Source organism: Pan paniscus, chromosome 23, assembly GCF_029289425.2.
Source record: "Pan paniscus chromosome 23, NHGRI_mPanPan1-v2.0_pri, whole genome shotgun sequence".
Lineage (NCBI taxonomy): Eukaryota > Metazoa > Chordata > Mammalia > Primates > Hominidae > Pan > Pan paniscus.
In genome coordinates, this window is record NC_085927.1 from 28,404,406 (window position 1) to 28,424,316 (window position 19,911).

The window sequence follows — 19,911 nt, forward strand, 5'->3', positions numbered from 1 at the left end:
CAGGCTGGAGTGCACCGGCGTGATCTTGGCTCACTGCAACCTCTGCCCCCTAGGCTCAAGCGATCTTCTCTCCTCAGCCTCCCAAGTAACTGGGACTACAGGCATGTGCCTCCATGCCCGGCTAATTTTTTATTTTTATTTTTGAGACAGAGTCTTGCTCTGTTGCCCAGGTTGCAGTGGCGTGATCTCGGCTTACTGCAACCTCCGCCTCCTGGGTTCAAGCGATTCTCCTGCCTCAGTATCCCAAGTAGCTGGGATTACAGGCACACACCACCATGCCCGGCTACATTTTGTATTTTTAGTAGAGACGGGGTTTTGCCATGTTTGCCAGGCTGGTCTCCAACTTCTGACCTTAAGTGATCCTCTCACCTCAGCCTCCCACAGTGCTGGGATTATAGGCACAAGCCATCATGCCTGGCCAGCGAGGTTTCCTTCACATAGCTCAGAGTTGTCCTTCTAACCCGTCTGCTGAACGCTGAGCAGGGATCCCCTGTGGACGACTCTGTTTGCTTTACAAAGAAGTCACGAGTTAGCTCTCGGAATGCTCAGTATCATCAGCGTTCATCCCTGGCCACCTCCTGACTGATACAGATTTAGAAACTCTTTATGATTCTTTATGGTTCCGGTAAGCCCTTTAGTCTCGTAAACCCTGGTCTCCTAGTGGGGATGGCATGAGGACATTTGAGCCTGCTCTTTCCAAGGCTGCTTCAGAAGGGCCTGGCCCAGTGGCCCTGACCCTCAGCAGCAGGCCTGACTCATTGGAGCGATGATGGTGGGGGAGGAGAACCTGCACCTGCAGGCTGAGGATCGCATGAGCCCCAGAGATTGAGGCTGCAGTGAGCTGAACACAGACTGCACTGTACTCTAGCCTAGGTGACAGAGCGAGACCCTGTCTCTAAAAAAAACAAAACAAAACCAACTATGTGTAATAGGTAGTGGAGTCTCCCAGGGTGGGAGATGGCAGAGTGACAGGTGAGAGGGGTGGGACGTTCACTGTAGTCTCCCTCTGCCCTGCAGCTTCCCCTTCCTCCCTGCCCTTCCTCTACAAGCTGGCCCAGCTCTTCCGCTGGATCCGGAAGGCTGCATTTTCTCGCCTCTACCAGCTCTGCATCCGTGACTGAGGGTCCCTGCGCACCACAGCCTCTCTGCTCCTCACGTCCGTGGCCACAGAAGCAGAGCGACAGAGCGACACATCCACAGGCGCCCCTGGGGAAATGGGACCAGCCTAATCTCACGGAGTGCACTGTGTCTTGTTGCCTGGGTGCCCTCTCCTTTGCACCCTACTTCGGCTGGTCGCGGTAGATGATGTGGAAACAAAGCGGGACCAGCAGGCACAGCACCTCCAGAACAGTGCCCCGGATGACCAGAGGCCCCTTGAAAAGGAGGGGTTTGGGGACAGGGACTGTGTCCATGAAACATTCCATCTTCTTGGTGAAGGCAAGGGGTTGGTTCTTCAGGTCAGGATGTTAATGGAGCTGGAAGTTCAGAAAAAGCCTGGTGAAGTGACCCTTGGCCTTTCACTTCTTGAGAAACATACTTTTTTGCTGGGCATGGTGACTCACGCCTGTAATCCCAGCACTTTGGGAGGGTGAGGTGGGTGGATCACTTGTGGCCAGGAGTTCAAAACCTGCCTGGCCAACATGGTGAAACCCCATCTCTACTAAAAATACAAAAATTAGCCAGATGTGGTGCACGCCTATAGTCCTAGCTACTTGGGAGGCTGAGGCACGAGAATCACTTGAGCCAGGGAGGCAAAAGTTGCAGTGAGCTGAGATTGTGCTACCGCACTCTCTCAAAACAAACAAAAAAACATGCCCCACAGGACAGTACCTTAATTAGCTAGAGTAGATCTGAGAGGGCCTCTTCTTGCCTGCGCTGTGCTCCCCAGAGCTGATCTAATTCTGTATCAAGAGGCTGTTCCCATGGTCTTGCCATGCGCTTGAAGCTGCGGGAGCCTTCTCACTGTTCAGGCTGGGGTGTGGTTTTCAGAACCACCGGGTTGACTACTGAAAACCAAGTGAGCCTTACAGCTCTTATCGCTGGGTAAAGTGATCTTGCCTGGTGCCTCTTGGTCTTCAGCTCAATTTTCCAGATTGTCCTGGCCAAGCCTTGCTCTGTTACGCTCAGTGCCTCTGCCCACTCTTTCCCCGCCAGCCCCTCCCTCCTGCCCTGCAAACTTGTCCATTGGCTGTTTCACCAGGTTCTGCCTGTATCCTTGCCTCCTTGGTACACACCATTGCAGGTTCTTCCCTTTCTGTGTCCCATTGTCCCAGTTACGTTCTGTTGTTTGTGTAATGCCCAAATTTTTCTGCTCGTGTGGCCTTGAAAAGTAGGCCAGCCTCAGAGGCTGCTGAGCTGAAAATGGAACTGAGTAATCAGGTGAGCTGGAAGGGATGTGGGGGGCGGGGCAGACGGGAGACATGGGTTTTGAAGGCAGTGAACAATAAAACCTTAGGGAGGTGGCACCGAGGCCTTAGCATTTGAGGAGCTGAAATGTTTCAGTGTTGTTTTCTCACCAGCCACAAGCATCTTATGAGTTTCTGTGCAAGGAAGCATAGAGCACTGCTGTGCTGTCAGGATGAAGAAGGGCTTTCTGCAGGGGCTGGCCTTTCTCTACCTAGAGGCCAAGCAGGCTGCCCTGCACTATGTCCTTGGTTGGTGTTGATGCCCAAAATAGAGAAGGTGCTTGCTAGCTTTTCCTTGGTACATTTTCAGGGGTTGCAAGGCAACAAGTTTTCTTTTGTTTGTTTGTTTGTTTGTTTTTGAGATGGAGTCTCACTCTGTCACCCAGGCTGGAGTGCAGTGGCGTGATCTCAGCTCACTGCAAGCTCCGCCTCCCGGGTTCATGCCATTCTCCTGCCTCAGCCTCCCGAGTAGCTGGGACTACAGGTGCCCACCACCTCGCCTGGCTAATATTTTTGTATTTTTAGTAGAGTCGGGGTTTCACTGTGTTAGCCGGGATGGTCTCGATCTCCTGACCTTGTGATCCACCCACCTCGGCCTCCCAAAGTGCTGGGATTACAGGTGTGAGCCATCACGCCCGGCCAACTTTTCTTTAGAAAAATGAGTAAAGTAGGTAAACTTCACAGGCCCCTTAGAATTAAATCCTTAGGGCATGGTTCAAGTCTGTAGGAAGCAAATCTATACTTTTTTATATGGGCTTTTATGTAGAGCTTAGAACCCTGGGGGGAGAAAAGCAGTCAGGTGAGGTTTGAGATTCCTTCTATAGAATGATTTCTTAAAATGAAAATCTGGGCCCACTTAACTACCCTAGATAAAACGCTTCAATGGCTTCCCATGGCTCACTGGATAACATCTAAATTCTTCATGGAATTGAAGGCCCCTATGTGCTGGTTTTGGCTAACATCTCCCCTTTGATGTGGGTCCCCTGTTGATTATACGTGCGGCCTTCCAGCTGCCCACCATCACAGCTACAGCTTGCTCCCCTTGGCCTCTGTGCCTTGGCTCGCACTGTTCCTACTGAAGGCCTAGTACCTGCTCTTGGCCTGGTGAGCCCCTCCACCTTCCAGGCTTACTCAAAGAATTCTTTCTGCCCCTCCCTGTGTCCCGGGACCTGTTTCATATCGCTTCTGTGGTCGTGACCCCATGGTCTTGTAATTGTGAACTTCTTTGCTGCCCCTTCAAAGCTGGGGAGTGCTTGTTGCAGATGCATCCAAGAGGGGTAATTGCGTATCAACAGTGGATTTGCTGGTTGTTTCTACAGGGTTCTGAAGCATGCAACATAGAACAGATACCTTTAAATTTAGGGGCGCTAAGGAAAGCAGGAACCAGTAATCCTCTTCTGTGGTCGGATGGGAGGGTTGGGGAGAGGGGTGGAATGGAGAGGAAACAGGCTATTGTTGGCCAGCCCTGGGTGGAGGTGGGTGCAAGCAGGACAGATAGTGCCTGGGGGTGGGGGCGGAGGGTTTGCCTCTAGAAAGGGGCTAGAAGGGATGAGGAAATAGTTCATAGCTTCGTGCAGGTGATCCCTATTCTGCGTGTATGTGTTTACACATGAGTGTTTGTAGACCATAGACCATTAAAAAATACGGAATTCAAAAGTTACAAAAAGGGTATTCTTGGAAAAGAAAGTTGTTTTTTTTTTTTTAGTCTTGCTATGTTGCCCAGGCTGGACCTGAACTCCTGGGCTTGAGCAAGTCTCCCCCTCAGCCTCTGGAGTAGCTGGGCCTACAGTGTGTGCTGCCACACCCAGCTAATAAAATCTTTCTACTCCCGCTCTCTATTCCCCAGTTTCTTGCCCAGAGGCAACCCTTGCCAGTCTGTTTATCCCTCCAGATACAGTCTCTGATAGTAAACTTTTCTTTCTCTTACACAAATGATAGTAGTCACATACACTACACACACTGTGCCACATTTAAAAAGAAAAAAAACAACTCTCGGCTGGGCGCGGTGGCGCATGCCTGTAATCCCAGCACTTTGGGAGGCCAAGGTGGGTGAATCACCTGAAGTCAGGAGTTCGAGATCAGCATGGCCAACATGGTGAAACCCCATCTCTACTAAAAATGCAAAAAAAATGAGCCGGGCATGGTGGTGGGTACCTGTAATCCCAGCTACTCAGGAGGCTGAGGCAGGAGAATCACTTGAACCCGGGAGGCAAGGGTTGCAGTGAGCTGAGATCGCGCCATTGCACTCCCACCTGGGCAACAAAGAGTGAAACTTGGTCTCAGAAACGAAACAAAACACAAAAACCTTTCTCAGTCCCAGCATATGTGGAGCGGCCTCATTCTTCATAGCTGTGTGTCATTCCGTTGCGTGATGGGGTCACACAGCACAGACCTGGTGCCCTTTTCCTTTTTAATATGTGGAAACCCCTCCATGCTTTCCAAAGCCTACAAGTACAGCAGCCCCAAGTTTAGGTGAACAGCAGTGGTCAGAGCTCTTTACTATTACTTTTGGGCAAACGCAAGCCAGGCTGGCAACCACCACTGCCACCGAGGGGAGATACAAGCAGGCCAGTTCACACTCTGGACGTTCAGTTTCTTTCTACATCTAGAAGGTGGCCTCTGCTATCCACTTAAAGCAGCCCAAGGAACTGTCAGAAAGGGAAAGTGATGACATGAACCGCGAGTAGGGCACCTCCCTGTGCTGTCATCTGCTTTCCTGCCTCCCTCCCAGCCTCCCTGTGCCGTCCTCTGCTTTCCTCCCTCCCAGCACGGAAAAGCCGTGGGGCCGATGGACTTTGGCCTCGCACCCACAGATGGGGCCTGTGGGAATTCTACTGATTTACTCTCTGGCCTAGTCAAGCAACCCACCCACGGCCTGGCCAAGGTCGGCCTCACCGCCCTGGCCTAGCACCTTTGGAAACTGAATACATGGAGTGTTAACCAGAAAAATGTCTGGCCCTTTTGCCTCGCTGCCTCTGGAAACCTCGGTGTTTCGGGCTGGTAGGAAGCTACAGGACAGACAGTGGGCACGGTGCCTAGCAGCCTGTCGCGCCCCCGCCCGCCTCTGCATTCCTCCAGCAGTGGTGTACGGATCCAGACATTGTTTGCCACCTCTAGGCCTCTTGATAAAACAGCAAATATTTTTCTTGTCTTAAAGCAATGCATGTATATTTTAGAAAATATTAATTGCATAGAAGGAAATACAGGACTCGTGATCCCACCACTCAGAAATAATTACTATTAATACGGTTGATTTTCTTTCAGCTTTTTTCCCCCTAATTAATTAATTAATTCTTTTTTTTCCTGCAACTCCTGCTTCACAGACTTTTTTTTTTTTCTAACTTGGCATGGTGGCTCACGCCTATAATCCCAGCACTTTGGGAGGCCAGAGTGGGAGGATTGCTTGAGCCTAGGAGTTCAAAGCTAGCCTGGGCAACCTAGTGGGACCCCATTTCTTTTTTTTTGGGGGGGGTGGGTTATAAAAGCCCTTTTATAAAGCCAATTTTAAACAAGAAAAAAACAAAAAGTTTACAAAAGAAAAAAAGATACAGAAAAAGAATAACTTGCTTCATATGTCCCAAAAAGAGAAAAAAATAAACGGGACAATGCCAACATGCTCAACAATAAAGGGTTCTTTTTCTTACTTTTTTAATACAAAATACAAGCAAAGGAAACACATACTTAAAACAGAGCTCAGGAGCAGACACGCAGTCCTGGGAACCCTTCAATAAGAGCAAAGCAGGAGTTTGTTTTTTCTTTGTGCAGATACATACAGAGACTGGGATATGTAAAAATGAAGTATCACAAAAGACCATCACACGATTCTACCAATGCATGTTGCATCTATAATTCACGAACATGGTCAACAAGATCATGTTCACTTCAACCCCATTTCATTTAAATTAAAGAAAAAAACCTGGCCGGGCGCGGTGGCTCACGCCTGTAATCCCAGCACCTTGGGAAGCCGAGGCAGGTGGATCACGAGGTCAGGAGATCAAGACCATCCTGGCTAACACGGTGAAATCCCATCTCTACTAAAAAAATACAAAAAATTAGCCGGGCGTGGTGGCGGGTGCCTGTAGCCCCAGCTACTCGGGAGGCTGAGGCAGAAGAATGGCATGAACCCAGGAGGCGGAGCTTGCAGTGAGCCTAGATTGCGCCACTGCACTCCAGCCTGGGGGACAGAGCAAGACTCCGTCTCAAAAAAAAAAAAAAAAAAAGAAAAAACCTTTTAAATAAAGTGGTTACATTCTAACTTTAACTTCCTTAGTACCATGCTGCAGGTTTCAGCACTGTTAAGGTATTGCAAGAATGCCCAACCCTCTGGTGTCTGATTGTGTATCTAGCAACATTGCAGTATGAAGAAAAGAGATGCCCCGGGTACGACCCCATTTCTATTAAAAATAAATGTAAACACCCAACCCTCTTGGCAGCCCATGCACTTTAGAACCTGTAGAAAATGGCAGTGTGCAACCAGCATGGCTGCGAGCTCAGCGTCTTCACTAGAGAGAGTGGAGGTGGTTAGGAAAGGGCAGGCGGGAAGGGGCCATGTTGGCCGGACAACTGCAGGTGAAGATGGGATTGTGAAGTACAGTCCAAGGCCCACTCACCAAGGGCTGGATCCAAATATGTGGGGTTGGGATTCTGTGACCTACTTCCAATTTTAATATTGACCTGAGCTCATATTTAGCTCTACATGTTTCCCAGCTCATATTTTCCAACAGCCCCTTTAAAACTTTTAGCATCCTCTTGTCACTTTTGTACTATCCAAGGTGGGACGGACAGGTGTCAGATAATAGCAGAGACTTGGTGAAGAAATGAAAGCACTTTTGTAGAAGTGTGTCATTTCAGAAAAAAGCCTTTTTTTTTTTTTTGAGATGGAGTCTCGCTCTGTCACCGAGGCTGGAATGCAGTGGCGTGATCTCAGCTCACTGCAAGCTCCGCCTCCTGGGTTCACACCATTCTCCTGCCTCAGCCTCCCGAGTGGCTGGGACTACAGGCGCCCGCCACCACGCCTGGATAATTTTTTGGTATTTTTAGTAGAGACTGGGTTTCACCGTGTTAGCCAGGATGGTCTCGATCTCCTGACCTCGTGATCCGCCTCCCACAGTGCTGGGATTACAGGCGTGAGCCACGGCACCTGGAGAGAAAAAAGCTTCTTTAACGACGACCTCAACATAATTTACATGGAGAAGTTTCTTAGGTGGAAAACCGATTTGTATGGTCCTCAGAATGTAACCTACAGGTTCTTGCCCTCGGAAAAATGCATGCATACTTTTATGTCACAGGCTTATTTTCCAAATGCGGTAGAGGGCCATCCCTTCTTTGGCTTCTTGCCTTGTCTCTGATCCCACTGACTGCCCCTTTTCTGCCTCCATAGCTAGTTTCTTGTTTTCCTTTGGCTTTTTTTTTCTTTTCTTTTCTTTTCTTTCTTTTTTTTTTTTTTTTTTTTTGAGATGGAATCTTGCTCTTGTCACCTAGGCTGGAGTGCAGTGGTGCGATCTCGGCTCACTGCACCCTCCTCTTGGGTTCAAGCCAGCGAGGTAGATATTATCATTTTAGAGACAGCAAAACAGACTCAGAGGGGCTAATGTGCCCAGTGCCCCACCGCTTTTAAATGGTAGAGCTGGGATTTGAATCTAGGCATACAGGTACCAGGATTTCTGTTCTTATCTCCCCCATAGCACCTGGAATGAGGCCATCCATGTAAGAGGCCAAGTAATAAAGATTTGTTGAATGAACTTGGATTTTGGCCTTAGGAATTAGGGAAGGAAGAAATAGAAGCAGCAAGAGTTGGTGAGCAATAAGACCCGCACCAGGGCTGAAGGGTGGAGGTGGGGCAGGGGAGGGCTCTGTGCTTTGGCATCTGTTTAGTAGTATCGTCGCCCAGCTCCCTCCAGAGAAAGAGCAGGAGGTGTTCTTCTCAGATGTACCAGCAATGACAAAGCCTGGCGGGTGTCCTCCTGGGTAGGTATAAATACAAGCCGGTAGTTTCACTGGATGACTCACACAGATAAGCCATGCTCTTGGTTACCAGTGGACTTAGCTGGGTCCCAAAGAATGGGCTGCTTTCTCTGGAAAGCTGGGGAGCTGGTAAAATTTTTTGGTCGCCCCACCAGAGACATCCTACCCATTCCCAGTCCCTCTGTGGGCTCTGACATCTCTGTCCGGCGGGCACCCCCTGCTATGGAACATTCTGGGAATGCTTCCCACTCCCCTTTTAGTACTTGTTTGTGTTCTGTCCTGTTCCTGGATTTCATGGTCTCCATAGTGACAAGTGCTTGTTTTCAGAGGTGCTAAAGACAATGGCTAAAAGATGTGCTCTATTAATCCTCTCAGGAAACATATTTTGCAAAAGCCTTTTTTTTTTTTTTTTGAGAAACAAGGCCTAACCCCAATGGAGTAATTTGCTGCGTAAATGAGAGACATCGTGGGATTGTGGTTAAGAGTGTGGGTCCCGGACCCATAATGCCCAAGTTTGTATTTTTTTTTTTTTTTGAGACAGAGTCTCACTCTGTCGTCCAAGCTGGAGGGCAGTGGCATGATCTCGACACACTGCAACATCCACTTCCTAGGTTCAAGCAATTCTCTTGCCTCAGCCTTCTGAGTAGCTGGAACTACAGGCACACACTACCACGCCTGGCTAATTTTTGAATTTTTAGTAGAGACGGGGTTTTACCATGTTGGCCAGGCTGGTCTTGAACTCTTGACCTCAAGTGATCTGCATGCCTCACCTCCCAAAGTGTTGGGAATACAGGCATGAGCCACCACACCCGGCCTGAGTTTGTATCTTGACTCACCTGCTTTGACCTTCAAATAATCTTTCCTGTGCCTCAGTTACTTCATAGGTTTGTTGTGAGGATTAACTGGTGCTAATCCATGTAAAACACTGAAAAGGTGCATAGCATGTAGTGAGCAGGTGCTAGTTATTATTACTGTTGCTCTTAATTAAGTGAGATAAGGAGGGGAGAGTTGGAGTGGTAGAACCCAGCATCTTGTGAACATCACACCACAGAAAAGGCAGCGCTTCTGATTCCTGTTCTTAGCCTAGGAACTAGGCTTTGCAAATGGCTCTGAATTTTTTTTTTTTTTTTTTGAGATGGAGTCTCGCTCTGTTGCCCAGGCTGGAGTGCAGTGGCGTGATCTCAGCTCACTGCAAGCTCTGCCTCCCAGGTTAATGCCATTCTTCTGCCTCAGCCTCCCGAATAGCTGGGACTACAGGCGCCCACCACCACACCCGGCTAATTTTTTGTATTTTTAGTAGAGATGGGGTTTCACCGTGTTAGCCAGGATGGTCTCGATCTCCTGACCTTGTGATCTGCCCACCTCGGCCTCCCAAAGTGCTGGGATTACAGGCGTGAGCCACCACGCCCGGCCGGCTCTGATTTCTTAAAGTGCTAAGCCTTTTTATATATTCATTTCAGACCATGTTTAATTTTCTAAATATGCAATACCTTCATAGGGTTTTTGAAAAGGCTTGAAAAAGTCTAGTGTGAAAGCAGTCTGTATTAGTCCATTTTCACACTGCTTTAGAGAAGTACCAGAGACTGGGTAATTGTTGAAGAAAAGAGGTTTAACTGGCTCACAGTTCTGCATGGCTGTGAGGCCTCAGGAAACAAGCAGTCATAGTGGAAGCCAAAGGGGAAGCAAGGCACATCTTACATGGCAGCAGCAGAGAGAGTGAGGGGGGATGCCACACTTTAAAACCATCAGAACTCGTGAGAACTGACTCACTATCACAAGAACAACAGGGGAGAAACTGTTCCTGTGATCCAGTCACCTCCCACCAGGTCCCTCCTCCGACGTGGGGATTACAGTTTGAGATGAGATTTGAGTGGGGACACAGAGCCAAACCATATCACCTCCCATCTCTTCATTTAGCAAGTTCACCTACCCCAATGGCAGCTATGGCCGTTAGTTTTTTTTTTTTTTTTTCTTTTTTTTGAGACAGAGCCTCACTCTGTCACCCAGGCTGGAGTGCAGGGGTGTGATCTCAGCTCACTGCAAGCTCCGCCTTCCGGGTTCACGCCATTCTCCTGCCTCAGCCTCCCAAGTGGCTGGGGCTACAGGCTCCTGCCACCACGCCCGGCTAATTTTTTGTATTTTTAGTAGAGACGGGGTTTCACCGTGTTAGCCAGGATGGTCTTGATCTTCTGACCTCGTGATCCACCTGCCTCGGTCTCCCAAAGTGCTGGGATTACAGGCGTGAGCCACCGTGCCCGGCCACGGCCATTAGTTTTAAATTTACTCTTCCAGAGGTAAATTTAATACACCAATACAAAACCAGTATGGATATAGATCCTAGTTTCTTCTCTTTTTTATAAAAAAAAAACTGTAGTATATTATGTACTCTGTTTTATTCCTTCCTTTTTTTTTTCTTATAAAAAATACAGAGATGGGGTCTTACTACACTGACCAGGCTGGTGTTGAACTTGCCTCAAGTGATCCTCCCATCTTGACCTTCCAAAGTGCTGGGATTATAGGCATAAGCCACCACACCCAGATGATTTTTTTATTTTTCAAAGAAGTGGCATGATTTTGATGACAATAAAGGACAATATGTAATTAATGGTAATTATAATACAGCCTTCTAGAGGCCAGGTGCAGTGGCCCATGCCCGTAATCCCACCACTTTGGGTGGCCAAGGCAGGTGGATCATGAGGCCAGGAGTTTGAGACCAGCCTGGCCAACATGATGAAACCCCATCTCTTCAAAAAATCTAAAAATTAGCTGGGTGTGGTGGCGTGCACCTGTAATCTCAGCTACTTGGGAGGCTGAGGCACAAGAATCACTTGAACCCAGGAGGCGGAGGTTGCAGTGGGTCGAGATCGAGCCACTGCACTCCAGCCTGGGCGACAGAGCGAGACTCTGTCTCACACATACACACACAAAAAAAGTATAAATATATAGCTTTCTAGATATAGGATTGGACTGGTTTTGGTTCTGGCTCTGTTACTAATTTGCCCTATAACTTTGCATAAGTCATTTAATCTCGGGTCCAATTTTTCTCACCTCCAAGATGGGGACAAAAATTACCTTCCTTGGCTGGGTGCGGTGGCTCATGCCTGCAATCCCAGCACTTTGGGAGGCCAAGACCAGCCTGGCCAACATCATGAAACCCCACCTCTACTAAAAATACAAAAATTAGCTGGGTGTGATGGTGCACACCTTTAATCCCAGCTACTCAGGAGGAGGCTGAGGCAGGAGAATCTCTGGAACCTGGGAGGCAGAGGTTGCAGTGAGCTGAGATCCTGCCACTGCACTCCAGTCTGGGTGACAGAGTGAGATTCTGTCTCAAAAAAAAGAGAAAAGAAAAAAAAATTACCTCCCTCATTTTCTTTATAATATTATTGTGTAAAATGAGTAAAAGTCTATAAGAAAAACTTTGAAAAGTATTAAGTAATACACATGTGTATGTGTGTGTGTGTATACATATATATAATATATATACACATATGCAATGGAGTAATGAAAATACTCTATAATAAATATAAAATGGATTAAAACTATTTAAAATAGATGCATGAAATGGCTAAATAGATATTGATGTTTGCATATAGGCACATTTAGCTGGATTAAGTTAGATTTAAATGGTCCAGTAGAGAACTGTGCATACAATTACATAGGCAACCACAAATCAACCCTTTCTCTGGGCTATCTAAAATAATCAGGTACTAGACCAAAAAATGACATGCTGTCTGCCTTACCTTTTAGTGATGATTTGTAGGAAGAGGAAGGTAGGGGCTGGTGAGTGGAAAAGTAGTAGAGTTTGTGAGGGAATGTTCTGTATGTCTGAAGACAAAGTTTGGAGATTGGTGGGCCAGAAGGTGTGAATCTACTCTGAAGGACAGGCAAGAGTCCAGCCCAGGGAAAAAGGTGCAGATGGGTAGGATTTGGGTGGGTACTTGAATTAAAAAAATGAATTTGTGGGGCAATATTGCTGGAGTCAAAACCAAAAAATCAAATTGACCAGGGTGAAAAATAGCCTGGGGCCTAGCATGGCTCTGCTGCCACGTGGGATGACTGGACCTCTTTCCAGGTTCGTGTTAACAGTCCATACTACTTAGGGTATACGTGAAATGCTTTCTATTCATTCAAGCAACCTTGCTAAAAACACCCCATGAAAATAAAAGTCTATATCTTCCCTTCAATATACATTCATATGTGCTTATTATAAGCATATATCTACCACTTTGAGTTTGGCATTCTTTTTCATTTAATATTATTACCTATTCAGCTTCCAACATTATCACTTCCTTACTACACACATTTGTTTCCTAGGACTGCTGTTAACAAATTGCCACAAATGTATGGCTTAAAACAACAGAAGTTTATTATCTCACAGCTCTGAAGGCCAGAAGTCAGCCAAAGCCTCTGCCTCTGCCTCTGAAGGCTGTAGGCAAGATTCCTTCCTTGTTTCTTCCAGCTTCTGCTGGCTCTAAGTGTTCCCTGGCCTGCGACAGCATCACTCCAATCCCTGCCTCAGTCTTCGCTTGACCTTCTTCGTACCTCTGTATCTTCTCTGCCAAGGATGCATGTCACTGAATTTAAGAGCCACCCTAATCCAGGATGATCTTATCTTGAGGTCCTCAATTACATCAAGATCCTTATTCCAAATAATGTCACATTCTGAGATTTTAGGCAAACATATCTTTGGGGGGCCAAAATTCAATCCCCTAATCCATGTTAGTAACCATGCAGTGTTCCTTATTTCTATGTTGACCTTTTCAGCTCTTTCTATTTATTGTTATTATTTTTGAGATGGAGTTTCAATCTTGTTGCCCAGGCTGGAGTGCAATGGTGCAATCTTGGCTCACGGCAACCTCCGCCTCCCAGGTTCAAGCAATTCTCCTGCCTCAGCCTCCTGAGTAGCTGGTATGACAGGCATGCACCACCATGCCCAGCTAATTTTATATTTTTAGTAGAGGCAGGGTTTCGCTGTGTTGGCCAGACTGGTCTCAAACTCCTGATCTCGGGTGATCTGCCCTCCTCAGCCTCCCAAAGTGCTGGGATTACAGGCGTGAGCCACCATGCCTGGCCAGCTCTTTCTAACTAAAAAAAAAATAATAATAATAAAAAAATAAAAGATGATACTTGCAAAATACCTCAAGTGTACCTCATTTACCTCAAATATACCTCATGGTCCAAAAGTATTTAGTCAGCAACGTACCATTATAGAAAAACACATAGCTTGTGGCTCCAACTTTAAAACCAGAATAACCAAGTGAAAAGTCAGTACAGATTCTCACTTCTACTTAAAAAATCAAAGGTACACATTGGGAATTGAACAGCTATGTTTTTTCTTCTTTCTAGAGATGTGACATACATATTTTCTGGTCAGTAATATTCTACCAATGGTATTAATTCAAAGCAGGTAGATGACCAGCGATGCTGTTTACTACTTCCTACACATGCTGAGATAGATGAGTGGGACACCATCTCGGTAGGAAAGAGTTTGACAGGAAGAAGAAATTGCAGAGTCCCTGCCTGTCCCAGAGAACCTAACAAACTGATCTATATGGAAAGGATTTTCAGCAAACATGCACAAACACAGTTAATATGCTGGAAGAAGAGGATAGCTTTTAGTCTATTTCCAGCACACGGCCTACACTCACTGGTACCCCATACAACAGGAATGAATGCCGACTTAGCATTTTTGCCTTCACAGCGCTGGCAACTAAAAGGCTCACAGATACTCTGATCTTTAAGCAGATAATCATGGAATTCTCAACATCATATCCACTAGGTTAGGCTGAGGGTTCATCTATAAAAGTATTTTTCCAAAAATAATGCTTAAAAGAGACTTCTAGAAACAGTGGGACTGTATCAGGATCAACAGAAGACTTCTTGACCCAAAGATTCAAATATAGAACTAGGAATTGATTTTCACATGTAGTTTTTAGGTAAAGGACATCTCTTTCAGTTGATTCCTACAGCCAAGACTAGCTTTGATCCTGGGAGATTCAGAAACCTCAAGATGGGTAGCTGGCTTGAGTAACATCCTAGATAACAGTCCCAGTCAAAAACCCCATTGACGTTGAAGGACTGGAAACTGACCTGTGTGAAAAAGAGCTATCAGTGCAGGAAAAGACTCATGCTGATTTTGACCTTCCTCTGGCCCTTTGCCCTCAACTGCTTGGTGGGGAGTAGCGAGGAGAAGGAGCATGTGGCACCCTCATTGGAGGCTGGAGCACTGCTGCAGAAAGTGATCTCTTACTCATACTTCAAGACACAGCCTAAGTATGACCACCTGTATGGACCCTTCCCTGATGCCCAGGATCAAGAAAAGAATGTGGCCACCTTCCAAGGCTCAGAGTAGCTGTGCAATGAGCTGTGTCAAAACCCGATCCAGAGCAGCAGTGATGAAATCACCCTCTCCTTTAAGACCTGGCATTACAATGGCCTCATCCTGCATGTGGGCAAGTCAGCTCTCTGATGGATGGTGCAATTTCCTTGGTCATTAACCTGAGGTCTGGGGCCTTTAAAGCTATTGAGGAGCCAGTGAATGGAGAATTCGACAATGCCTGGCATGATTGAGGGTGACACATCACGGCAGATGATGGCTGAGGAGACATTGCCCAGAAGTCTCATCTTAGGTGGTTGAGTAGGAAGTTTGTGAAGCAGGTGGTGGGTGAGATGGAGTGGGTAGAGATTCAGGTATGGAGATGTCAGTGTCTAACTTTCTTCTAGTCTTTGCAATTTCACAAGGAAAATCACTAAAATGTGCGTCTCCTCATTTAAAAGAAAAAAAGTTCATGCCAAAGCTGCTGGGAAAAAGAGACTCATGATAGTGGGTTATTCCACACTGTTGACACACCGAATATATGCTGGCAGAAGGGCCTCAGGTGGAATGCTGGGCATGGGTTTGCCCCACAGCAGTCTGATTCAAAAGCACCTGAGAGATGGGAGGAGTACCAGGGTTACTAAACACAAGAAGGTGTTTCAGGAGAAACACGTCAAGCCATTTGTTTTTGACCCTTAATACTTAACATGAATGATGAGTTGCAGAACAGTCAGTCTTTCCAAGATGTATTGTTCTATCCTCAATAGCTGCAGCCTCTCCAAGCCAGTGGGCTGGTGACATCCAGGATGATCCTATTCCTTGCCTGGAGGTGGGATCTAGTGCCACAGCTTGTTCGGGGAAGCTGGCATAGAAGATGATTTGCTCAACAAAGTCACCGCTAAACTATCGCTTAGGTCTAGTCCCCGGCCTATGGCACCAAGTACTCCTGGTAGTACTTGTACACAGAATTTCTCTATAATAACCAGAACATGTCATCCATGGTAATGTCTACTACATATCCAACCACAGCATCAAATTCTGTCTGATGAAGGGCACCAGCCCCTTCATCTTTATCATGCCTAATATTGTGAAGGCCACGTGCTAAATCCAGCAATCCGCTCCAGTAGGTGTCCTTCAGGATACTTTTCTGTCAAGTAAATACATTTATTAAAAATAGGCATGTAGCCGGGCGCAGTGGCTCACACCTGTAATCGCAGTACTTTAGGAGGCTGAGGCGGGCGAATCACGAGGTCAGGAGTTCGAGACCAGCCTGGCCAACACGGTGAAACCCCATCTCTACTAAAAATACAAAAAATTAGCTGGGCGTGGTGGCGTGTGCCTGTAATCCCAGATACTCAGGAGGCTGAGGCAGGAGAATTGCTTGAACCCAGGAGGCAGAGGTGGCAGTGAGCCGAGATCGTGCGATTGTGCTACTGCACTCCAGCCTGGGCGACAGTGTGAGACTGCATCTCAAAAAAAAAAAAAAAAAAAAAAAAAAGGCATGTAAAAGTTAATCTCATGGAGGTAGAGAGTAGAATGACAATTACTAGAGGCTGGGCAGGGTGTGTATGTGGGATGAAGAGGTGGCTTGATGGACACAAACATAGATAGAAGGAGTGAGTTCTAATGCTTGATAGCAGAATAGGGTGACCATTGTTAACACTGTATTGTATGTTTCAAAATAGATGGAATAAAGGATTTGAAATGTTCTCAACACATAGAAATGAGAAATACTCAAGGTCATGGGTATCCTGGATACCCTGAGTTGATCACTACACATTCTATGCATGTAACGAAATGTCACATCTACTTCAATAATATGTACAAATATTATTTATCAAAAAGCAGGCGTGTAGGTGAGTTGATTTTCTTCCATGTCTTCAAACTTCTGGTAATACTTGTCCACAAAATTTCTCTATAATAACCGGAACATGTCATCTATGATAATGTGTACTAAATATCCAACCACAACATCAAATTCTGTATCAGAGGCAGAAGAGAAGGACAGCATGAAGCTCGATTCCTCCAACTGTCCTTTGGCTGGTGGCGCTCCACCCTGCCCACAGCCCGGCCAGCTCAGCCCCGTCTCTGTCCCATACAGAGCCACAGCCACAGTGAGAGCCTGGCAGCCCGCCTGGAGGAGGCTTCTTGGCCCAGCCCGGTCAACACCCACATGCACTACCACCAACTTTTTGCTATTGTGAATAACATAGCTCTAAACAGATTGCATATGAAAGTGCTGTGAAATCACCAAGGGCTGAGTAGAACAGTTAAGACGATAGTAGTTGTTTTCTTTCTGGGTTTTTCTCTTGGGCTGGTTTTTGAAAGTGGATCTACAACATTGATAGAGATCAGTTTTTCTGCTCTTCCAACATACTGCCAGGACGTGGTCCAGAAAGATTGGGTACTTTGCAATACTCATAGCAATATGTGAAGTGATTGGAAAAAATGAGACTATTCAACCAGTTGTTTCAGTGTTGGTTAGGAGGGAAATGCCCAGAAAGGGGAACAGTTAATCATCTACACAATACCAAGAGCAGGAGGGTATGACCGACGGCTTCATCTTTCCTAGTCTATCCCACACAGACCTTTAGGTGCTCTTTTTTTTCTTTTTTTCGCTCTGTCACCCATGCTGGAGTGCAATGGCGCGATCTCGGCTCACCACAACTTCCACCTCCCAGGTTCAAGCGATTCTCCTGCCTTAGCCTCCTGAGTAGCTGGGATTACAGGCATGCGCCACCACGCCTGGCTAATTTTTGTATTTTTAGTAGAGACGGGGTTTCTCCATGTTGGTCTGGCTGGTCTCGAACTCCCAACCTCAGGTGGTCCACCTGCCTCAGCCTTCCAAAGCGTTGGGATTACAGGCATGAGCCATCGCACCCGGCTCTTTAGGTGTTCTTTTAGGAGCTGGTAGCGGAGGAAGGTGGTTACCCATCTGTGACAGAGCCTTGGATGTCACGAGGCCACAGGCTGGCCTTTCCTCCTGTTTACAGGAGGTGAGTTTTCCTGAGTTCCCAGCCTCAGTGTTCTCTGCACAGTCTGTCACTGACTCCCGCTCCCAGTGCTCACTGCCTCTTGTTCTCACTGCCTCCTGTTCTCACTGCCTCCTGTTTCTGCTGAGTTCTTTGCATCTGCCTGATGTTGGTTTAAAGCTCCACCCCTCCCAGGGGAATTTGTCCCATGATTCACCTCCTCTTTGGTGATCTCTTGATTGCGGCTGCTGCAGCCATGTAAACCTTAAAGGCGAGCCAATTTGTTTGTGATCCAGTGGCCAAAATGGTTCACCCTCAACTTCCCTTAATCCCCTGCAGCATCTGAGACACATGGGTGAATGTATGTAAGGTACTTGGGGCTAACCAAAGTTAAATACATATGACAAGTACCTGAATCTAGATAATCTAATGGTAAGATATTGTTTGCTCTCTGGACTTCATGGGCTCACCCCAGCAATGGGGTGCCTGGAAATGAAGAGATCTTTCTTGTATCTCATCCTCTGGGCTCCCAGCCTCCCTCAACATCATGACCTCCATCTGTAACACCCACCATCCTGGAGCAGCATCCTGGATATTGGAACTCTGAAGTCTAACCTAAGAGAACAAGGACAAGCCTCTCTATGAAAGGTTTGCCTTTCCAGATCCAGTTGAGCTCTGCTCTGGAGCCAGACTCTCTGAAGCATAGCCCAGCTCTAGCTCTTACCAGTTATGTGATCAGGAATGAGAGTTAATGTTTCTATGTTTCTGATTCTTCATTTGTAAAATGAGGATAATAAAAATTTAACTTCAGAGGTTTGTTATGAGGAATAAAAGCCATTAGCACAGTGTTTGGCATATAGAAAGTGCTCAGTGTTGGGGAATATTGAACAGATAATGAATATCACCAAGAGTCTTTTCCTGGGTGATTGATAGAAATTATCTTACCTCCTGCTTTAATGAATGTGGCTCAACTATTTAGGCCATAACTGTAATTATATTTGGTTATATGGCCCCACAGCATTAAAATTCATACAAGAAGAACTTCACTCACACATAGTAACTGGAATGCAGTAGATGTGGATAATTTCTTTAAAAAGCCTAAATCATATGGGTGGTTGTTTTTTCATAAACAGCCTAGGCTTAACTTCAGTTTCTCATCTACAAAAAGGGGACTGTACTAGGGTTCTCCAGAGAAACAGAACCAATAGGTGATATCTTGAGAGTTATAAGGAATTGGCTCATGCAATTATAGGGGCTGGGAAACCCAGGACCTGCAGTGGGTATGCTGGAGACCCAGAAGAGCTGAAGATGTGGTTCCAGTCTGTCTGAAGCCTGAGACCCAGGAGAGCTGAAGACATAGTTCCAGTCTGAGTCTGAAGCCTGGGACCCATGAGAGCTGAAGACGTGGTCCCAGTCTGAGTCTGAAGCCTGAGACCCAGGAGAGCTGAAGACGTGGTTCCAGTCTGAGTCTGAAGCCTGAGATCCAGGAGAGCTAAGGACGTGGTTCCAGTCTGAGTCTGAAGCCTGAGACCCAGGAGAGCTGATGGTGTGGTTCCAGTCTGAGTCTGAAGCCTGAGACCCACGAGAGCTGAAGACGTGGTTCCAGTCTGAGTCTGAAGCCTGAGACCCAGGAGAGCTGAAGATGTGGTTTCAGTCTGTCTGAAGCCTGAGACCCAGGAGAGCTGAAGACGTGGTTCCAGTCTGAGTCTGAAGCCTGAGATCCAGGAGAGCTAAGGACATGGTTCCAGTCTGAGTCTGAAGCCTGAGACCCAGGAGAGCTGATGGTGTGGTTCCAGTCTGAGTCTGAAGCCTGAGACCCAGGAGAGCTGAATACGTAGTTCCAGTCTGAGTCTGAAGCCTGAGATCCAGGAGAGCTGAGGACATGGTTCCAGTCTGAATCTGAAGCCCGAGACCCAGGAGAGCTGAAGACGTGGTTCCAGTCTGAGTCTGAAGCCTGAGACCCACGAGAGCTGAAGACGTGGTTCCAGTCTGAGTCTGAAGCCTGAGACCCAGGAGAGCTGAAGATGTGGTTTCAGTCTGTCTGAAGCCTGAGACCCAGGAGAGCTGAAGACGTGATTCCAGTCTGAGTCTGAAGCCTGAGATCCAGGAGAGTTAAGGACATGGTTCCAGTCTGAGTCTGAAGCCTGAGACCCAGGAGAGCTGATGGTGTGGTTCCAGTCTGAGTCTGAAGCCTGAGACCCAGGAGAGCTGAATACATAGTTCCAGTCTGAGTCTGAAGCCTGAGATCCAG

General features: G+C 47.0%; 1 protein-coding gene across 4 annotated transcripts in view; it reads left to right on the plus strand.

Moving 5' to 3' along the window:
* The window catches only part of PEX26 (peroxisomal biogenesis factor 26), a 28,217-nt gene extending 9,747 nt beyond the window's left edge, over window positions 1–18,470 (plus strand). For 2 of the 4 annotated variants that reach the window (XM_008953642.7, XM_063603358.1), the window contains one exon: window positions 1,018–18,470. In XM_008953642.7, the coding sequence (XP_008951890.1) occupies window positions 1,018–1,121 (104 nt within the window). In that variant the 3' untranslated portion in view covers window positions 1,122–18,470. Of the gene's footprint in view, window positions 1–3 lie in introns of all 4 variants that reach the window. The other 2 variants (XM_055105361.2, XM_034949109.3) reach the window with 2 other exon arrangements.
* The last annotated feature ends 1,441 nt before the right edge of the window (window positions 18,471–19,911 follow it).